Source organism: Taudactylus pleione, unplaced genomic scaffold (assembly GCF_031769625.1).
Source record: "Taudactylus pleione unplaced genomic scaffold, aTauple2 ptg000171l, whole genome shotgun sequence".
Lineage (NCBI taxonomy): Eukaryota > Metazoa > Chordata > Amphibia > Anura > Myobatrachidae > Taudactylus > Taudactylus pleione.
In genome coordinates, this window is record NW_028284573.1 from 763263 (window position 1) to 782564 (window position 19302).

General features: G+C 47.6%; 1 protein-coding gene across 4 annotated transcripts in view; it reads right to left on the reverse strand.

Annotated features, from left to right (window-relative positions):
* Nucleotides 1-19302, reverse strand: part of EML1 (EMAP like 1) — a 191281-nt gene that overhangs the window by 111415 nt on the left and 60564 nt on the right. Inside the window, exon 1 of one of the 4 annotated variants that reach the window (XM_088475398.1) lies at nt 13873-14419. The exons of 2 other annotated variants lie outside the window; for them this stretch is intronic. In XM_088475398.1, the coding sequence (XP_088331524.1) occupies nt 13873-13942 (70 nt within the window). In that variant the 5' untranslated portion in view covers nt 13943-14419. Of the gene's footprint in view, nt 1-13872; nt 14420-19302 lie in introns of those variants that run through there. One more of the 4 variants, XM_088475400.1, reaches the window with a different exon arrangement.

The following is a 19302-nucleotide window of genomic DNA, read 5'->3' on the forward strand; positions in this document are numbered from 1 at the left end:
ACTGTTCCAAAAACGCTAAATAGCGCCTATTGAGACCATTCAAAGACCCCACATACCTTCAGCAGGGCTAATCGGGGGTACCCATAGTGAACCCCCATGTCAGAGCATCTTTTGGGGGGTATTAGGACTTTTCGCAGAGTCCCGTATTCGCTAATTTGGAATTGAATACGGGTAAACACGGGGACGCGCGATAAGTTTTCACCAGCAAAACCTCCGATGACGGCGAAAAGTTCGGCAATGGACTTTTTGCTCCAAATGAATATGGCCCTATGACTGACCGAGTTACGTACTGTAGGGCTGATTCTGAGTCGCCCGGATCTCTGTTCACAAATAGCGAGTATATAAATGCAGCACGTGCGCAGATGTTAATTTACGCATTGTTACATATGACTGCACTATTCTGAGTCGGATGGAACGTGGCCAATCTGTCCTTCCTTGAAACAGGGTGTTTCGGGGGTGTAAACTGGGCGGTGACCAAGCGATCACACGGCACCACCCTGACTTGTGGGTGTATCGTGGTCTAATGCTCCGTGTGATTCTGAGCCATGCGCAAGGCGAGGGGGAAGCCTGTGTCTGACGGATCTCAAGCACCTAGCATGGGGCTGGTGCAAGTACTGACGACAGTTTTGGCAACCAGCCTAGAGTCAATGGGTGGCGCGGCTTTCCGCTCGCACACCCTTGATCCCCCGCATTAGTTGAACGAATACTCGCATTAGCACAAGGTAGTAAATATGGTTCCGCTGGTGCCCACAACTACAGCTGCATTGTGTGCGTTCCAGAATCAGGCCCTGTATGTATACTTTATATAATACATTCATGTATATTTTACACTTGTCTATGAACCAAACTGGTATTTAGGGAACAGTCAGCTGGAGCTAAGTACTAGAGCACACGACTGGTATGAAGTCTGCGAGAACTCGCCATGTTTTAGACGGAATTTCTAAAGACCCGTGTACTGCGCAGCTTGCATAGAACCACTGCCAGCAAAGCATTGCGTGTTATGCTGGATATCAATACACACGTGTTTTATCAGAGGACTGCAGGCCAAACTCAGGGCCTGATTCAGAGCCGGACGCTATTTGCGCTCGCTCGTTCAGAAAAAGGGGCCGGCTATTTAAATTGAGCGCTCGCTCTTTGCGGTCTGTTGACGCCTCTATGTCTGAGCGAGCGAACGAAACATGCGCTCGCTATTTTGTAAAGACGCGCCCCTGGCCGCTCGCATCATATGTCATCTCCGCTATTTATAAGGTTAATCGAGTACATCGAAAGGCGTATGAACTGCTCGCAGTGCTTGGATTTTCCTACCGCAATCATGCGAACAGTTCCGGCTAAGAGACAACCAAGTGACGTGGCCGATGACGCTGCTTTGTTAATTATGCACACCCTTAAAATGCCCGTTTTGACCGTTTGGCACGCCTGCGTTCGGATCTCCACTCCCCGTTTTCAAGCACCTTCCCCTGTTACCACCCACAAACGCCTCATCCTGTCACTCAAATTAGCATGCACTCGCTATTTTGCGAGCGCTCGATTTCCGACCGCAATGACTGGCTGGCGCATACGCATTACGACCCATACGCATGCACAGGTGTGCGAACATCGCTCGGAGCGAACGAGCGGCTCTGAATCAGGCCCTCAGTCCCCTAAAAGCAGGACTCTGCAGTCTATGGGCAGTTGGCGGCTGGAAATTTATAACTCCAGTGACAGATACTTTTCCTGTGCTGAGCTCATCGGTAATGAAAGGAGAGCGAACCACTCATGTAATCAATACACGCAACCAATAACATAATGGCCATTACTCCTAAAAGGTTTTACTCCGAAGGCCCAATCACTTATTGAAAATCACTTCTGATTAAGCTGTAGATGTCCTTGGCAGGACTCGTATTTTATCCTGCAGAATGACTAGCGGCTGTAACACAGCTTGGAACCAGGGGCCCGATTCAGAGCTGTTCGCACGATGTGTATGCAAATTGCGTAGGCAGTGCTATCGCACAGCAATGCATTAGAACGCCCAGTATTTCTTATAGAGCCATCACATAGTGTATGCAGACACCCACCAGCCTGTTGTAAGACACCCACTTGTGCACGTCATATCAAGGAATTGCATGCAACCATCGGTACATCGGCTAACATCGGATGCTATCGCAGCGTTTGAGGTTGACCATACCCTTCCGCAAGCACTGCGAGCGCCTCAGTGTAAAAACCAGCCAGGTGACGTGTACTATGATGCTGTCTTATAATTATGCACACCTCTTAAACGCCGCTGAGATGCTCAGGCACGCCTACGTTTGCACCTCCACTTCCCCGATTTTAATGGCCAGCCCCTGTTACCACCTACAAATGGCTTCTCCTGTCACTCACTCGGCTGGGCTGTCTGTGTGCTGTGAGCGAATGCATTGTTGTGAACTTTCGCTAAGGTATGCGCACAATGCATACACACTGCATACCATAGGCAGCAGCGAGCGGGTCTGAATCAGGCCCCATGTTTAAATACCTGCGGAGGACCTGGGATTTTGGTCTGAAAGTGGTATTATTCTGCAAATTACCGGGTCCAAATATTGACCCAGGAATTTGTTCTTCTGTGTGAGAGAGTTATAAAATACTTATTCAATATAACTCCAAATTATATAACCCTCCCGGACGGCCTTTACTCCCGAAGTGTTTTGGGGCTGATATTTATATCTATATTCAGAGTACTGTGAGGTTTCTATGCTTTGTATATACTGTAAGTAAAACTATAACTCAGGGTCTTATAGACATGTGACAAAGTGGAGCTTTTCAGACCAAAACCAAAAGGGCTTATTCACACATATTTGCCGTTAACAAGCTCTCCCGGCGTAAATGAACGCATTAAACCTGCATCAAAAATAGGAAGATTGATTTCTCATTGGCTTTATCAGCTCTATGGAGTTCTATCAGAATGCGGCATGATCTATTCCTCATACGTTAACGCACAGTACCGGTACTTTTATTTGTATCCGGCAAAACTCAAAACATGTTAAGAGAATGGAAAATAAAACATTATTAAAATGCATAATATGTATTTTAACCATTTCAGCAGGACACCTACAGCTACATGAAACAGTCAGTACCAGACAACGTATGGCTCCCCTCCAGTCGTCACTGTGCTGTACGTCACATTAATGACTGAACGGCCCGAGGGCTCCATTCCGGGAGGTTTACTTCCGAAACACTCCAGAAATAGCCAGGACTTCCTACGTTTATACTCGTGCATCATGGGAAATGGTTTGATTGACTAAAGTTAGGATCTACTAATCTGCACAACTCGCTAAGATGCTGGTTAACGTTGCATTGATCCATTCAATTTCTGTCGGTTATTCTTGCAGCAATCCATTCGCCAAAATAACATCAGTGTTTCATCCTGCAGTACCACAACTCTGCCATGACATAACCAATAGTCATGCCCCCTCACCCTAAAAACATTTATACAGTGGTGCAGTATGAAAAGCCTGTTTACATATATTATAAACAAAATAAAATGGGGCCCATTCATTAATAAATGCTACAGCCCTGCGCAAATAATGGATCCGACTTGCCGCAATTTGAGGCAGCGCATCCAAATGTGCTGGAGCAATTCGTTATAGCTCCGATGCCGGGACAGCTTCTCCCAAAAGCATCTGTCCAGCAATCGGTAACATCGACACTAAAGGTGCCCACACACATAGCGATTTTTTTTCCGATGTGGCCGATTCCGACACATTGGAACGACAGATCGGGTAAAAAAATTGCCCAAATCGTGAGTCCCCACTCACGATCACGATGCGATGCGCGCCCCCGCAGGTCGTACATCGCATCTTCAGATCTGCCGTGCAGTACGGCAGATCTGACAATCTAGACACAATGCACTATAAAAAAGTCTGGCTGCAGGAGATCGTATGAAGATTGGACAGCAAATCGTGTGCTGAGATGCAGGGGAGAATTTCAAGGGAAATTGGACACATCGTCGGATCGTGAGCACATCGGTATGTGTGTGGGCACCCTTTAAGCTAATTAGTTGCAGCGCTGTTTACACAGACAGGTTCCTCCTGGCAGCGTTACTGCGCCTTTGTGACTTTAGGTCAGGCTTGTGGACTACGAGGACTAGAGGAGTTGGATGGATCCAAATGGATTGCTCTTCTCAATCAGGCTCTTCTTCCAAAAGAGAGGAGAGGGGCTCAGTGGACGAACGCCCCCATCAAAAGATGGCGTTAGGACCCATGGTCAGGCTCAGAAAACGTTTGGTTTACCGACCTTAGTGTTCATTCTAGCACCCTGCAACTGTCACAACCCGTGCAGTTCCCCTTTCCTGTCTGAGGTGTCGCTCTCTGCTCTGGTGCTTCTAGCACACTCAGCTGAAGCAACAAACCTCTGATATACAGACCAGTTTGTGCTAGAAGCACCAGAGCAGAGAGCAACACCCCAGGCAGGTAAGAGGAACTGCACGGGCTGTGGCAGGTGCAGGGTGCTAGAATGATGGATAGTCGTTCCCATACTACTGTAAGGGGGCCACGTATCACCTCGGGAATGTACGATGATATCTCCTGTGTGGCGGTGAGGGAGAACGGGTGCGTTACATTACCTTTCCCACATTTGAAGGATCATTTTCTATCCCAGAAATTCAATACCTGCGTCTATTGACACCTAATTCTCTGCCCCATCCTCCAGTGAAACACAATTCCTAGGGCTGTTTCACATGATCCTTTGTGTAACTCCCAAGCCGCTAACAGGGACGTACAATTATCCTGCATTCATGGAAACGCTTTATAACATCGACGTAACCCTACACTGAACATAAACACCATCCACTTAATATAGCATGCAATTAAGCCATAAGTCTCTCGCTACGAGTTTATTGTACGTTTTGTTTTCTTCTATGCAAAGTGCTGGATTTTTACCTAGGCAGTTTATTTATGTTCCGTGTAGATCATGCAAATTGTTCATGTATGTGGTCGTTCATTTCTCATCAGTAAAACCAACATCAAAAGCTTTCCAATGCCTCATTATGTTTTCCAAGCCTGTCCCTCTGCATTACCGGAAGTAAATAGGTGTTCTCATGGTAAGCTGATGCTACCGTACGGTTTGCAGACTTAGTCGTGGCTAGCAAAGCTCATCGGTTTCTTCAATTGCTTATGAACTTGCTTTAAAGGCATCCAAATGTCTACCTGTTGTGTGATAAACCATTGCTTCCCCTGTGCAGGATTATAGGCTTGGCCTGGTTGGCACAGCCACACCAAAACAGTTCTGGGTGCAGTGGCACAGACAATCCATATACCCTAAATTATATTAAACCCAGTTGCTACATTCGAGTCCACGTAGTGTCTGAGGGGACGTTAACACCATCAGATCTGATCATGTAGATTAAAATACTGAGCAGCTGACAATTTCTGATACTGAGCTAATTGTACTTATTGCATATTAGATTAAAAGTCCACACCAGCACTCTTAAAGCTCTTCTCAAATGACCCCAGTGATAATACTAATTTATCGATCAACTGCGTTGCTACAATGGTCCATACGATGGCCTACACCAGTGCTTCCCAAACTGGATCCTCAAGGCACCTAAGTAGTCCAGGTTTTAAAGGATATCCACGGTTGTGCACAGATTACTTAATTAGTGCCTCATACAGTTCGATTGAACCATCTTTGCACGGAATCGGTATGATTTACCGCCGGACCCATGCCCGGCGGTTGGAATCCCGACAGCGGCATCCTGGGAGAGGAGGAAATCCAGATCGTCCAAGGTAAGTATTGTCTAACCTAATTCTACCCCCTAACCCTCCCTTAGGGGTGCCTAACCCTAACCTTCCTCCCCAGTGCCTAAACCTAATCCCCCCCCTTCTCCGCCGCCTAAACCTAGGTCCCCCGGGGGGTTGCCTAACACTAACCCCCCCTTCCCCTAGCCTAAACCTAACCTCCTGGGGGGGTGCCTAACCCTAAGTCCCCCCTCGAGAACCCTAAACCTAACCCTCCCCCCCCCCGGGTATTCGCGCTTGGTGGCGCCCGGCGTCCCTTCGATCGGGATGCCGGGTGCCGGTCTCCCGACGTCGGTAAAATGACAGGCGTCTAGATCTAGACGCCTGTCATTCAACCCTCGCCATGATTAAGCAGTCGGGAAGCCGGCTGTCGGAATTAGTTGCGCCGGCTTCCCGACTGCATACCCTTTGCACAACCGTGGATTCTTAAAACCCGGCTGCTAGGGTGCCCTAAGAACAGAGTTTGGGAACCACTGACCTACACCAAGGTGATTAAGCATCAGTGTCTAACCATGCAAATAAGCTCTGTTTATTGTGAGGAAACAACTAAAACAGACATTTATTTTGTCACCACTGAGGAAACTAAATCTACTCATCACGAATAAGCATTAAACACAGATCTAAGTGCTGCAACAAAGGAGGCTCATTCCTGTATCACAGGGCCCAATTCACATGCGCAGAACAGGTCTGGCGTCTGCGCAGATTCCCGAACATCGTGCACTGCTGAATTAGGCCCTCAGTGACTACGCAGACCCACTCATAGCGTGTGCTACAGTTAGCAATATCTGAGTAAGGTCAGAGATGTGCAAGCGTGTGACTCTGCGATGGTACTCGATGGCACGCGTCCATAATGGTTAGCAAGACTGCGAAAACATCGGTACAATCGAGTACCATCGCAGAGTAACACGCTTGCATATCTCTGACCTTACTCAGAAATTGCTAACTTTAGCACACGCTATGAGAACTCAGGCTGCGTAGGGAATCGCAGTGGATAATTTATGCACGCCCGCGTTTGTCCGACCCAAACTGTCACCACCCCCAAACGGCACTTCCTGTCAGTCACTCTGCGATGGGTCTGCGTAGTCACTGAGGGCCTAATTCAGCAGTGCACGATGTTCGGGAATCTGCGTAGGCGCCAGACCTGTTAGTGATTGATGCCCTCCGTTTCCGAAACAGAGGCGTGATCTCCGTCGGCTGATGGAGATTTCCTGGCCTCTTCCTCTAAACTGTGCCGGCCAATGGTACACAAATTATCTGATACTGCGTTGGACAACGCAGCTCGAATAAGATTACCATTTCTGCTAGGATCGCAATTGCAAAGCTGCCTGAGTGCATACATCACACATCTATAGCCTGCGTGCATACATCATATCTATAACCTGTGTGCATACATCATATCTATAGCCTGCATGCATACATCATATCTGTAGCCTGCGTGCATACATCATATCTATAGCCTGCGTGCATACATCATATCTATAGCCTGCGTGCATACATCATATCTGTAGCCTGCGTGCATACATCATATCTGTAGCCTGCGTGCAGCTTTGCAATTATGATCCTTGCAGAATCAGGCGATGAGATCGCAGTGGCCGGCTTGCGCACTGAGATGCATGCGCAGAACGCAACAATCGGCAGATTGCCTGCATATTAGCAACTGCGATCCTTGCTGAATCAGGCCCACAGTGCACTGCGAGAGTTAAGTAAACTGGTTCTTTCACTCAGCAGATCATTCATTCACCTCTATGCTCACCTCAATTCCAACTGATAGAAAGGGCCTTTCTCTAATTTACAATAGCCATATGATGGCTCAGACAACAATAATTAAATCGGTTTCCCCTTCTGCAGATACAAAGTCACCCTACCCCCAGCTCGACCCAGGGAAACGCAGGCATGATCCAGAGGCTATGGGACAGATTCACCGAAGTCCTTTCCATAGAAAACATGCGCAGGAAGCTGTTGGATAAACTTTATTTGATGGATTCTCCAGTAACACTGGGTCTGGATAAACCAAATATTATTTTATACATTCTACCATCTCATATTTAAGACCAAGCGGCAACAGCATATTAATGTGAAACCAAATACAGGATTTTTTTTTTAAAATGCTTATTTTAAAGACCCACGCAGACGGGACCTATTCACATGTCTGGTTTATTCCGAATTACAACAAGTCTACATCAGCCTGAGAATATCATTACATGTATCTTTGCTTAGGCCTGATAGCTACCCTAGAGAGCTGTTCTGTATCAGAATTATAAATATGACAAACAGGTGTTAATGCTTTTGCCGTTCATTAAGTGAGTAGTTGAATCATAGCAATCTCAATAGTTATGGCGCGTACACACGTAGCGATTTAAAAGAACGATTTGAACGATAACGATATCGTTACCTTTCAAATCGTTCTTTTAAATGGACCCAACCAACTTACCATCGACCAGCGATGCGCGGCCATGTAAGGACGATAGCAATATCGTCCATCGGCAGTGCATGCCGGTCAACTTGCTCAATATCGAGCAAGTTACTATAGGGACCCGCGATCGACAATTGCGGGTCACTATAGTTGTCGGTAAGTTGATGGTGTGCTGGATGATCAATATTGACCATCCAGCATACCAGGAGGGGTGCATAACGATATTGCTGGCAGATCGCTACGTGTGTACGCACCATTTCAACCTAGGCTGCTGCCTATGGCAAACATTATCCCAAACCAGTGGTTCCAAAATTAAATCAGTTCACATCACCCTTATGCTGGGCATACATTATACAAGTATCTGTCAGATACCTGTCCAATCTGGCTGGTTGAAATGAAAACCTGGTAATGTATGGGAGCAAATGAAAAATCGATTATATGGTTTTAAACACTGTAAAACAGATAAAAAACGATTGTTCAAGTCTGTTAAATTTGCTTTATTGAACCAATTTGTCTGAACGTCCATTTTTGCCTGTTTTCCAGTGTTTGTGAACAAATGTTCGATTGTCATTTGCTCCCATACATTACCAGGTTTTCATTCCAACCAGCCAGATTGGACAGATATCCGACAGATATTTGTATAGCGTATGTCCAGCATTAGGGGCCAATTCAATTAGCCACGAGAGGGCGAGCCACCATTGCAATTGCAAGGAAACGTCAGCTTTAGCACCTTAGCTTGCCCAGGACTCTCAGTTTTTTGGACAAAGCCTGAAGGGGCTGCACACAAAAAGCAGTGAGTTTGGAGCTAAAGTAAGTGCGATATATGGCTGGTTTGCAGTCGGGAAGCCGGCGGACCTAATCCCGACAGCCGGCTTCCCGACTGCTTAATACCGGCAAGGGTTAAATGACAGGCGTCTAAATCTAGACGCCTGTCATTTTACCGATGCCGGGGGACCGGCGCCCGGCATCCCGATCGAAGGGACGCTGGGCGTGGATAGTCGTGAGTGGGGGGAAGGTTAGGTTTAGGGTTCCCGGGGGGGGGACTTAGGGTTAGGCACTCCCCGGGAGGTTAGATTTAGGCTAGGGAAAGGGGGGGTTAGGTTTAGGCACTTAGAGGGGGGAATAGGGTTAGGCCTGGGGGGGAAGGTTAGTCAATATTTACCTTAGGGACGATCAGGATTTTCACCCATGTCGGACAGCCGCTGACGGGATTCCAACCGCCCGGCAGTAAATCATACCGATTCCATATGGCTGCACTTGCTCACACCTAATTGAATCAATCGATTAATGGGATGTGTGAACCCAGTGAGCACTACACAACTTCAGGAACCTTGGAATCAGACTATACGAACCTTGGCCCTCATTCAGACCCACTCGCGAGCGGCTGTCCGCTCGCAAGTGGGTCGATGGTCTGCACTGCGCATGCGCACGACGGAGGGAGCTCCGTCGTGCGCATGCGCGGGACGCGACGAGCGAAGGACTTTCCTTCGCTCGTAGTCTCATCAAAGGGGGCGTGCTGTCGATGTTGACTGACAGCACGCCCCCTTTGGTGGGCGTGCCTGCCAGACGGAGGCGTTCCCAAGGGAACGCCTACCATCTGAAGCCGGCCCCACTGACATCACTAGTGATGTCAGTGGGAGTGATTTTGGCTCTGATAGAGCCAAAATCACTTCTGGCCTTGCGGTTGAAAAACTTAACCGCAGGCTGCTGCTTGCAGTTTCGATGGTCGCGATGGTCAAGACCATCGCAACCATCATCCTGCACGCTCGTATATGCTGTGGGTGGTGACCCACAGCTATACGAGCATCCAGGAGGACGCTCCATATTAATGGAGGTGGGCCCTGATTCAGAGCGAGCGCTCTGGTCAGAGCGTCCGGCTCTGAATCAGGGCCCTTATCTCCTGTTCTACATTGATCTTTGCGCTGTACTTACTATTTATCACAGCAACTGCCAAAAATCCAGCTTCCCAAAGACGTGATGTTACACATGGTATTCGAATTCGCTAAGCTTTAGCACCTACGCCATCGAAAGAAATGCAGCTCAATCTGTTGTTGATGTAGTGAGCTACTAGCATGGTGAAAGTGTTAAATGTGCAGCAGCACACAATTTGGGAATCACGACCCTAACCTGTTTTTACAAAATTTTTTTATTTTTTTTCAAGAGTAGTCAACGTAACTTTAGCATGTTACCTAGGGCCTCATGGCGTGTTATTCTGGCTCTGAGGTGAACATCCACAGGAAACACCCCAATACACTCGCTTGTGAAGAGTAATTGTGCACAAATCTGCAAAATGTTTTTCAGTTTACAACACAAAGGCAGTATTAAGGTAGAGTCAAATCAGAAGTATAATTATTTATATCGCACCGCCATTTCTACACACCGCTGTACAGAGAATATCTGTCATTCATATCAGTCCCTCACTCACTGGAGCTTATGGTCCCTAACACACACATTAGGGTTAGGGATGGACATCAGAAGCCCACCATCAAATGTTGGCTGGGCTCCCACCATCAAAACTTTCGATGTGATGGTTACTTACAAAGTAAAGTATTACATGAAAGAACCAGGTTTGCATAAAATTTGATTTAATAAAAATAAAATAAATAAATAATATATATATATATATATATATATATATATATATATATATATATATACACACACACACTGATTTATTTGATTTAAATCAGATTTTTTTTTTTTTTAAATTTCAAATAGGATTTTTTATTAAAAAAATTTTTTTTTAAGTAAAACGTTTTAAATGATTAAACGTTTATTTTTTTTTATTTTTTAATAAAAATCCTATTCAAATCAATCGTTTTTTTTTTTATCCAATTTTATGCAGCCCTGAAAATAACTATTCAATTGATATTCGCATGCGCAAAAGACCCTTTTTGCGAATGCGCTATAATCCTATTTCATGGCTGGCAGGAGATGGCACTGGGAGTGGGACGTCCCCGGGGGTGGGGCAAGATGCCCAATACTGAGAGCTGCAGGCAGGGACAGTGCAGCTCTCAGCATTAAAAAAAGAAAACCATCACACCACCAAACCATTACCATTCGGTGGTGACAAACATCAGAATGCTGCCATCGAATTGTAAAAACACTAACATCACAAGAAAAACATTGATGGTTGGCAAACATCAACCATCGATGTCCATCCCTAATTAGGGTTCATTTTGACAGAATCCAATTAACCTACCAGAATATTTTCAGTGTGGCAGGAAGGTCGTGCAAACACAGAGAGCACGTAAAGACTCTGCACAGAGAGGGCCCTAGTTGGGAATTGAACTCATGGACCCTGTAATATGCCAACCACAGAGTTAGAGTACAGACATGAAACCACAAAGAGACAAATTACTTTTTTACATCCGTTCATAAATCTCCCTTACTGCGCCAGATTAAGGGGCCTATTTATCATTAATATTTGTGGGTATATGCTGCTAATATTTAAGTATCCCCGAATGCATTATGGAGGGTCCCTCCATTTTTGACAGGAGCCGCATCCCCCGTAGGGTTCTACGTCATATTTACCAAGCTGCGGAGTGCGAAACGATCCAGCGCTTGGCTCCCGCAGTTTACACCATCTAAAGATGGCGTTCTGCTGCTGTATCCTATGGGCATCACTTCGCAAACATTACTGGGAGAGCGTTCTTCCGGAACCCTCCCCGGCAATGGCAGCCGCACGTGTGTGGTCTATAGCCTGCACATGGGCAGTAGTCCCGATAGAGGAGTGATGAGTAATGCCGTCACTTTACTGAGCACATCGCAGGGACGGGATTATTTTGGAGACCCTCTTCCTGCGTGTGCAATTTTATACATTTCAGCGGCATTATCACATTCTGCAATGCGATCTAAGGCAGTATGATTGCAAGCAGACTGCATTGAGTATGTGATTATTGATAAATGGGCCCCTAAGACATCTCCTCACAGACGGTATGCAGACGGGGTATCAACAGTCTAAATGCCGACCATCCTGACTGTCTAATCCCGGCAAGGGTCTAATGACAGGCGTCGAAATCCCGACGCCTGTCATTGTGCCCGGCATCCCGATCGAAGGTAAGCCAGGCACAGACAGCCGTGGGGGGGAGGACGTTTAGGTTAGGGTCAGGCACCAGGGAAGGGGGGTTAGGCACTTAGTAGTATTATGCACCCCTAAAGGAGTTTTAGGCGGAGTAGGTTAGTTAGTACTTACCTTTAGTGCAGTCGGGATCTCCACTGGTGCCGGTCTTCCGGCGTTGGTAAATCACAGACACCTCGCCTTGTGCCCATCCAATTTCAGGATCAATTTGATCAGTCTGAATGACTTGAGTTGTTAGCATAGTTGGGCAAAATACTATTGTCTATACCCAACTTTAGTCCTTCATTGTAACCACATTAAAGACAACATTACTAGTAATCATTAACAGGCTTGTCTAACCAGCCACAATTATGAAACCAAATAATTCCAGAGCTGAAACCTGACACACGCCCTACACTGAGAAGGAATATATACATAAGGTTACTATATATTACTATTAATAAACACACACACCTACTTTCATACTGCAAACTTGGAAGGAAAACCAATTAGTATTGCAATTAATTCACCCCATACAGAACTACTGTAGGAGTGATCGGAAACATGAAGGGACTAACCCTTTCAGGCTGCAAGCCATCACAGAAGCCGTCATCCATACAGAGTAGTTATACGGAGACATACAGTCTAGGAGTTCTCATACCCACTATAGAAATCCATGACGGTGTGAATTCCTGGTACAAAGCGAAAGCAAATGTTCAGTTTTAATATACAGAATTTTTGCTGTCACACAACGACGACTGTCTGTGCCAAGATATCATAGTCTCCTCTGTGCCAAGAGATCATAGCCTCCTATGTGCCAAGATATCATAGTCTCCTATGTGCCAAGATATCATAGTCTCCTTTGTGCCAAGGTTTACCAACAAATGCCTTTCCCCCTCTGGCACACAACGTAAGATACATTTATCACTGTGTGGCTAAAGTGCACCATATACGGTTCATCCTCTATAATGTAAGCTCTCACAGGCAGGGTCCTCTCCCCCTATGTCTCCACCTTGCATGTCCAAGTGGCATCTTACGCCAAGTGGCACTGAACCTTCTGCCAGCACCACTTGCTGATATTCTGCCCATTGCAGTCCTCTTTTTTTTGCTATTATGTTTCTTTGCATCCCTGCCCGTATTATATACTCATGCATGACCTTCATGTATTATTATTCCGCTGATATTATCATTCACCGTACCCACATATTATCAACGCCACTCTTGTGCTTTGACCGTCCAGCGCTGCAGAACCTGTGGCACCTTACAAATATATGAGGATGATATCAACTTAACAGGACTATAATACAGCATAACAATCCTCATATACTTTACACACACCCTCAGTGCTTACTAATGAATGGCTGACAAACTAGTGCCTAGATACCCAGCTAAACATCCTGACCCTCCAGCAGCAGAGTAACTAGAAGTACCAGGCAGTTTGCTGTGGCAGGGAATGAGCATGCTGGGCCTTGTAGTACCTGCTGGCACCTACTGACTTCTAGGGTGGGGGGTGAAGGGATAACCTGCTGCCCCCATGGCAGGCCCCCCTCCCCACCACACTTATTTGGGAAAAGACCCCATGATGCAGACCCCCCCCACCACACTTATTTGGGAAGTGACCCCATGATGTGCCCCCCCCATGTACTCACCATTGCAGAACTGGAAGAGGGAGGTGGTGTCGTACAGGCTGCTGCTGTAGCTGGGGAACCCGTCCTCCATCCTGGGTGCTCTCCAGCCCCCTCGCCCCAATCTCCCCCACACACAGGGATCTCCTCTTGCAGCGGGGTCACTGGCCGCCTCCTCCTCCCCGGGGCTGGGGTGCTGCTGCTGTCTCCGGCCTGCTGCTGCAGCCGCCCCCGGTTACCATGACAACCGCTCCGAGGGGCTGATGGTGCCGCTCCCAAAATGGGGGTCTCCGAGAGAGCACAGGGGGACCAGAGAGAGGGGGGGACACCCAGCACAGTGCTGCCCGGGCGCCGCGCTATCACTCCGGCTCCTTCCTCTGACCACAGACCAGGGAGGTGCTCGGCTGCGGGCGGGGAGGCCGGCTCCGGGATTTTGGGGATGAGGAGGACTTGGAAGTTGCTCCGTCCCCGCCCCCCACTTCCAGGCTGAGGCGTCTGAGAGAGACACGGGGCCGGGCAGACGGGTTAACCCCTGAGGCCCCGCGTGCTGGGGTGTATATGGCAATGTGTAGCATTTACCCTGCCTGCCGTTTGCTAGACTGTCCCTTTAATCAGGGACACACATGAATTACACGGGCTCTGGGGCTGGCTGGCTTCACGTCTGCATTTCACCTGGCTTTAATCAGCCACCTAACCTGTGTCATTCATATGTGCCTCTGGCTATAATATGGCAACAAGCAGAGAGTGCCTGGGGCAGATGTGTGGTGCAATTTACCACCTATCCTACCCCTGTATATAGGGCATGATTGAGCAGTGGCGATATTTGAGCAGGTTGAGCGATTATTTGTCATTGCGCATGCTCGTAATACGCACTGCGTTGCAATTGCCTAAGCGATCAGGTAGGCAACAGGGGAGCCATTCGCAAAGCGAGTGTCATGTGGCCAGCGTTTGGGGGACATAACGGGTGGTTAGTATAACGCAGGCGTGTCTGACCATTTAAACCCCGTTACATGGGCATGCGTAAATTAGCCACAGCGATTGCATTCGCAGCGTGAGAGCTCTCTGCGTGTTTTACTTGGTTATGTTCGGATCTCAAAAACAGCATCTTATTGGCTAGCCGGTTCTCACGTGTTTTGGATAGCCAGCAGGGCCGGACTGGCCTTCTGGCAAATGCCGGGCCGCCTCTGGGCTGGCTCAAGGAGTATGGCTGCCGCTGCACAGGGTGGAGATCACCTGCCAGACTCCGGAGGTGTCCCTGCCCTCCACTCCCTTGCTGGAGCTTATGGTATGAGCTCATTGGGGGGAAGGGGTGGCGATAGTGATGGGCCGTGCACACGATGGACACGGCGCACAAGATGAGCCGGTATGGTGTTAAATCCTTGCCAAGCAGCACAACCTCCCGATGCTCTGCTCGACCGGGATACTAAGAGACGGGGAATGCTGCGAGGCCAGGCCCCCGTGACTCGCTGTACGCTCCCCTGAAACAGTGGGGACTGCCAGGGCTAATTTACAGCCCCAGTCCGTCCCTGGTAGCCAGTAAGATAAATCTGAACTAATCCAAACGAGCTAATTTGTCGAAAAGAACCGAGTCAAAACCGAACCGCTCATGTCTAACGCAAATGTAAAAATGCCCACTTACTGCGGCCACTGGCATGTGCAGCTCATTTCATTAGGGTGTGCACACACGGAGATTTAGAGGGGTGTTCTGCCCCATATCATCTACCCCAGCTATTCGCCCAACTCGCCTCACAATGAGCATTTTATGCCACACAGTGCCTGCCCCAAGTCATATCGGGTCTGATTCGCACCCACTGCCGACGTCAGACGCAGTGGAGCGATGTTTTTATACTGTGCATGCGTTTGTTGCACCCTGTATGCACCCAGATTTTTTTGCGCAATGAGTCGCAGTTCTGATTCAGTTGCGAGGTGTCTGAAATGTATTACAGATGTATTGGGGGGTGACGAGGGGGTGACTAATCAGGCACACGGAGGTGCTGCATCTTATGGGAGTGTTGCAGAGAAAAAGTTGCGTACAAAAGGGCCTGATTCAGAGATGCTCACAATTCCTGTCACTGCTGCGATCCCATACACAGAGGACTTGTGAAAATATGCAAATGACTCAGCCGCCATCTTAAAACGTCTCACATCCGCCGCTTATGTACAAAAGCGTACACATGGGTTGCGCATGGAACCTCTGAGCAAGCCTACGCTATCTCAGAATGAGCATCTCACCTAAGACGCTGGGGCCTCTCCAGCTGTGGACGAATTTGCAGAGGCTCATTAGGGCACGCCCAGAAATCGTCCCTGACACGGTCATTAGGGCACGCCCAGAAAACGCCCCTGACACGGTCATTAGGGCACGCCCAGAAATCGTCCCTGACACAGTCATTAGGGCACGCCCAGAAATCGTCCCTGACACAGTCATTAGGGCACGCCCAGAAAACGCCCCTGACACGTTCATTAGGGCACGCCCAGAAATCGTCCCTGACACGGTCATTAGGGCACGCCCAGAAATCGTCCCTGACACGGTCATTAGGGCACGCCCAGAAATCGTCCCTGACACGGTCATTAGGGCACGCCCAGAAAACGCCCCTGACACGCTCATTAGGGCATGCCCAGAAAACGTCCCTGACACACTCATTAGGACACGCCCAGAAAACGACCCTGACACGCTCAGGGCACGCCCAGAAAACATCCCTGACACGCCTGCGGTTTTCTTGCCACCTCCCTCTCGTGACTCGCAACACGTAATCTGTGCCCTCCCATTCACGCCCTAATTATCCCCGTCCGCTGTTAAGCTGAGGACCAAACAGTGCAGATGGCTGTACACGTATTATATAAAATACACTGTCCAGTTGTACTTGATATAATGGCGCTGATTCTGAGTCGGGCGCAGCCATCGCCCGTATTTGAGTCTGTAGTGTCTGTGACTTTATGCTAATGCTGCTACAAAGCCCTTCAATGGCCAACCCATCGACCTAGTGTGTACCCAGCTTTAGGGATGGCCAATCGGTGGCAAGATCGCCAACCAATAATTTTATCAATTTTATTGGTAAGTTTGTTGCCCTGGGTCCCCCCACAAACCTTAATCTGTCCCTGGTTGGAAGCATCTCTGCAATCCGTGCAAAATACGTATTTTTTCCTGACCATTTTATGCATGCCTTTTTGACACGTAATACATCCAACTCTGTAATATGTTTTATAAAATCTTTAACCAAACTTGACCAAGCAATGTATCAAGCAGTACACATCCCCGGTGATGAGCAAGTCTCACGTGCTTAACACCAGTTTGAATGAGTGCACCTCCCAGTTAAGCCGTGCCAGTTGAGTCTTCTGCTACTATAGCTTTAGAGAAATGACCGTTACCAGCAGTGGAAGGGTTGAGTTTCTTGGCAACAGTGGGGGTCCAAGAAGGAGGTGGTGGTCTGATCTGTAAAAGAACTCCGCTTTCAGAGAAATCCAAGCAGATCTGATTATTTCCATAACCCCGAGACACTGCAACATGCTGTACCATTCAGTGTAGATATAATTAACGCAAAGACCTGCGATTGTCTGTTCTTGTATCCAAAAGCACTTAGCACAATCAAATCTGCCAGAATGGTAAATGGGACTGAAACTATACCCATACAGTACTTGCCTACATTTTATCCTCGCTTCTGTGAGACGCAGAGGCGATATATGACAAGAAGTGGTGGGTGTGGTTTGATAAAAGCATTGCGTCATATTGGCAGCAGAGCAGAAAGAATATTTGATGTTGTGAACGGAGCTTGATTAGATGATTTGCAAGTTCATGTCATGCCTCCTGCCTCCTTACAGACAGGTAAGAACTTTCCTTGGATAATTGACAGCTCTCCTGTTCGCAGGCCTCACTGTAATCTGAGACACACTGACACTCCAGGAAAGCGGGCAACTATGAATGTGGCTCCCTACAGTGCTCAGCCTGCTTGTTACGCCAAGTTTAAGTTGGGTTCAGCATTGCATAAAGTTCTGAAGGCAAATAGGACAATTTGTAAGTTTTGTACACAAGAGCACTTCTCTGTCATCAGGCAAAGAGGCCCATCTCTTAATTAATATTCGCGGCTTATTCCCCCAAAACACTCATTCCCTAAATGTATGACAGAGGAACCGCAGCAGATATCTCCCATACCTGCTGCTGCGATTCCCTCCATTCCAACCGCAACCCCCATAGGTATTCAGCAGCTACCCCGCTATAGCCTATGGACTACACATCGCAGATTTATCCGGCAGAGGGTTCCCCGGCAATGGCGGCCGCGAATGTACAGTCAGCGGGACTGCGCTTGTGCAGTAGCTCCAGCAGCACTCAGCGCATATCGTAGGGATGGGCTCATTTCGGAGTTCCTGTCCCTGCGGCTGCTGGTTAATACATGCCACCGGTAAAATCGCATCCTGCAATGCGTTCTGGGGCAATAACATTGTGCCTAACTCGCATTGGAAATGCGATTTTTTTTTATAAATGCCTGTTACAGGGTAAAATTCCTTTCTATTCGGCACGCTATCTGAGTTACACTTAAATAGTGTCTAGACGCAGCTTAAACTTGGTTAATTTCTTACAACTCCAAAAACGCCTCTGTTTCCACCTCCAGCTCCTCCTCTCCTCCAATCCCTGTACTCTCCTCACTGCACGCTTCCTCCCATGGTGAACTAAACTGTTAGGGGTATATTTACTAAAGTGTGGGTTTTTAGATGTGGAGATGTTGCCCACAGCAACCAATCAGATTCTACTTGACTTTTAACTAGCACCTTTTAGAAGATAATAGCTAGAAACTGATTGGTTGCTATGGGCAACTTCCCAACTTCTAAAAACTGTCACTTTAGTAAATATGCCCATAAGTCTCCCATTAGTTTGCAAACTCTGATGAGCAGGGCCATCTACTGCTGTCCTTCTCTGCTCCCACCTACTCTTGCCCTTGTATCATGCCTTCTGCTTCTTCTATAGAACACTTGTCTGCTATGTACCGTACTGTTATTTCTTATGTACAGTTTTATGCTTTATTTCTTGTTATGTATGTATTTATACTTCATGTATTTTGTTTGACGGTCCTCTACACCAGTGCTTCTCAAATTTGGTCACTTATGCTGGCCATACACTAGTACCACCAGCATAAGATGCCATTCAGCATACGATTGAACTCCCCGGCAGCTCCCTGGTAGTCCCGGCCGCACGATTTGGTGCTTTTTGACACATAATGTACAAACGATCTCACGTACGATCATTCGCTCCTATACGACAGGTCGTGATACAATCGATCATGTGCCTCACTAAAAACATGCGATCATAATGGATTTAAATACTGTAGAGGAAAAATGTCACTCAAATGACGCCGCTCGGATGGTCGGATGCACGATGCATCGAATGCACAAATACACGGCACAATTTCCCTACGATTATGACGGATAATATGGGCTGCACGTCTGATCACGTCTGATCATAAG